Here is a 3442-nt window from a genome sequence, read left to right on the forward strand (position 1 = left end):
TGGGCACCCATTGTTTGCCAGAGTCAGACATCGGGTACTGGATCGTTTGGCAGCCGCTGAGTAAACGTTTGCCAAAATGGAAAAAATGGGCCTTTACCAAACCTCAAGGGCATGGTTGTCATTCTTATACATTGTCCTGAAAAAAAGATGGCTCTCTGCGTCCATGTAGGGATTACAGGCACCTGATCATGCAGAAAGAAGTATCTCTCAAATATCACTGGCATGACCTCCTACTTGCAAAAAATTATATTTTTCCCGATGCTCGACCTCCTAAAGGGATATTATCAGCAACCCATGAACCCAGAAGACATACCCCAAAACCAGTATCACCACCCCCTTCAGTAAATACACCTTTGTAATGCTGAGGCCACTTTTCAACATCTCATGAACAGCACCTTATGTGACCTCCCTTTTTGTGTATGTTACGTAAATGACACACTCTTCCTCCAAAGAGGAATGCTTCCGTCATCTACACATTCTGCTCGACCCCCTAAAACAGAATGGCCTTGTAGTCCGGGATGACATGTGTACCTTTGGTGCCAACGAAGTATCATTCTTAGGGCACCAAATCACTCCTGAAGGAGTTCACACGATCCCTGAGAAGGTAGCAGCTGTTCAGAACTTCCCCAGGCCCTAGAACGTCAAAGCACTGCAGGAATATTTGGGCATATTCAAATAATATCATCATTTCCTGCCATGCCACCGTCGCCATTCTTGCTTCTTAGATGCCTACCTCAAAAGACCTGAAAAAAGGAATCCCATTGCCAGTGCCGTATTTAGAAACACATTGGCCGCCATTCACCTGGGATTGAATTAAAATGCCTTGGCAGCTGCCCAACGAAAAGATCCAGATTACCTACAATGTAGGCCATCCTACACAGCCCTCCATTGGGAGGACGTCCCTCTCGACGACTCCAATGCCACCATCCTCTGTGATGTCAGTACTAGTAGACCTAGACCATGGATACCTTCTTCCATGCGCCAACAGATATTTCATTTATTCATGGACTTTCACATCCCTCATGCCATTCTACTGCATAGCTACTGAAGAGGAAGTTCATTTGGCATGTCATTACTAAGGATGCTAAGGGTTGGGTCTCCACCTGTACTTCATGCCAAACCTCAAAAGTGCAGCGATTAATGGATTCAGGAATGGACACCTTTCCTCAACCACAGCAGTGGTCTGCCTACATTCACATCGATGTTTTAGGTCCCCTACCCACTTCAAAAGGACATCATTACCTGTTTACCGTCACCGACTGCTCCACTCGTTGGCCTGTAGCCCTTTCAATGGAAACTGCAAAGTCTGCCTCGTGTTCATCTGCCTTACTCTCAGGATGGATAGCAAGACTTTTTTATCTCTACACATGTCACTTCAAAATTTTCTCCTCTCATTTGTGGATATCATTTGCAAGTTTCCTGGGTATCACAGTTCATCAGACAACTGCATACAACCCTGATGCTAAAGGTATGGTTGAAAGTTTTCACCGTACCCTCAAAGCAGCTTTGATATCCCGCTGCAAGGACTCCAACTGGTTTACCCAGCTTTCCTGGGTCCTCCTGGGACTAAGGACCATTACTAAAGATACCCTGATTGTCTTGGCAGCTGGAATAGAGTATGACAATCCGTTAGTCGTCCTTATCAAATTTTCTCCACCTGCACCCTCCTGCGACAATCTCTAGAGCCTACGTCACTTTGTGTGAAAACTTACTCCCTGCCACCAGACTTACAAGCTCTCAGCTAGGCAACACGTACCGACAAATCAGCACTCAGATATGCATGTTTTCCTGCACAACCACACTAGCAGGCCAAAGTTAACGCCCCATTACATGAGCCCATTCCTCATGATCTGTCATACGCCTAAAGCATTTCTTCTCAACATGTGTGAAAATGAAGACTAAGTCTCCATTGATCACCTAAAACATGCATATCTCCTGCCGTATCACCTACATACTGTATGCCTCTCAAGAGCAGGGCACCCTATCTCACATTGATGTGTATTTTTAAGGGGGGGGGGCGGGCAGGGTAGGAGAGCAACATGTACCACATGTGTATCACACATTCTCTTACACTAACAGTATTTCTGTTTTTTTTTTTATTTCTATATATTTTTTATTACTCTCCCCTTGCACTGATGACCTGTTAATGCCTACATTTTTTTTTGCATCATTGTATTTGAATTTCTCTGACATTCTCAACTGGAACGAGTTGCATTTATAATCATGTTCCGTCCAAATAAAGTTAGCCTTATTCGACTCATCTCTCAGTCACCTCCTAACGGTACACTTGCACATATTTCGAGGCTAGGTAGCAAAAAGAATAGAACTTGCTTAGAACCTTAGGAGAAAGTATAGTTACCAAAGCTCTTTTGAAATAAATCAGAAAGAGTTTGAGAATTATGACATAGTAAACGGCAATTAGAAATGTTTATATATATATATATATATATATATATATATATATATATATATATATATATATATATATATATATATGTGTGTACGTACATGAACATATATGTACGTACATGTACATGTATTTGTACATGTACATGTACATGTACATGTATTTGTACATGTACATGTACATGTACATGTACATGTATATATATATATATATATATATATATATATATATATATATATATATATATATATATATACATATATATATACATTATATATATATATATATATATATATATATATATATATATATATATATATATACTCTATATATATATATATATATATATATATATATATATATATATATATATATATATATATATCCATATATATATATATATATATATATATATATATATATATATATATATCCACATATATATATATATATATATATATATATATATATATATATATATATATATATATATATATATATATATATGTGTGTGTACGTACATGAACATATATGTACGTACATGTACATGTATTTGTACATGTACATGTACATGTACATGTATTTGTACATGTACATGTACATGTACATGTACATGTATATATATATATATATATATATATATATATATATATATATATATATATATATATATATATATATATATATATATATATATATATATATATACATATATATATACATTATATATATATATATATATATATATATATATATATATATATATATATATATATATATATATATATATATATATATATATACTCTATATATATATATATATATATATATATATATATATATATATATATATATATATCCATATATATATATATATATATATATATATATATATATATATATATATATATATCCACATATATATATATATATATATATATATATATATATATATATATATATATATATATATCCATATATATATATATATATATATATATATATATATATATATATATATATATATATATATAT

The 3442-nt window shown here is 33.6% G+C and overlaps 1 protein-coding gene across 1 annotated transcript; it reads left to right on the top strand.

The window, feature by feature from the left end:
• Positions 1 to 818: 818 nt before the first annotated feature.
• On the top strand, positions 819 to 1683 carry LOC137619764 (uncharacterized). Its single transcript, XM_068350069.1, has 2 exons — positions 819 to 941; positions 1177 to 1683. Exons 1-2 carry the CDS (start codon positions 819 to 821, stop codon positions 1681 to 1683), a joined length of 630 nt encoding a protein of 209 aa, XP_068206170.1.
• The last annotated feature ends 1759 nt before the right edge of the window (positions 1684 to 3442 follow it).

Source organism: Palaemon carinicauda, chromosome 26 (assembly GCF_036898095.1).
Source record: "Palaemon carinicauda isolate YSFRI2023 chromosome 26, ASM3689809v2, whole genome shotgun sequence".
NCBI classification, from domain to species: domain Eukaryota; kingdom Metazoa; phylum Arthropoda; class Malacostraca; order Decapoda; family Palaemonidae; genus Palaemon; species Palaemon carinicauda.

Coding starts and splice junctions, on each gene's coding strand:
- LOC137619764 (XM_068350069.1), top strand. CDS start 819: ATGCCTTGGCAGCTGCCCAACGAAAAGATCCAGATTACCTACAATGTA. Junction 942..1,176: donor CACCATCCTCTGTGATGTCA/GTACTAGTAGAC, acceptor CCTCAACCACAG/CAGTGGTCTGCCTACATTCA.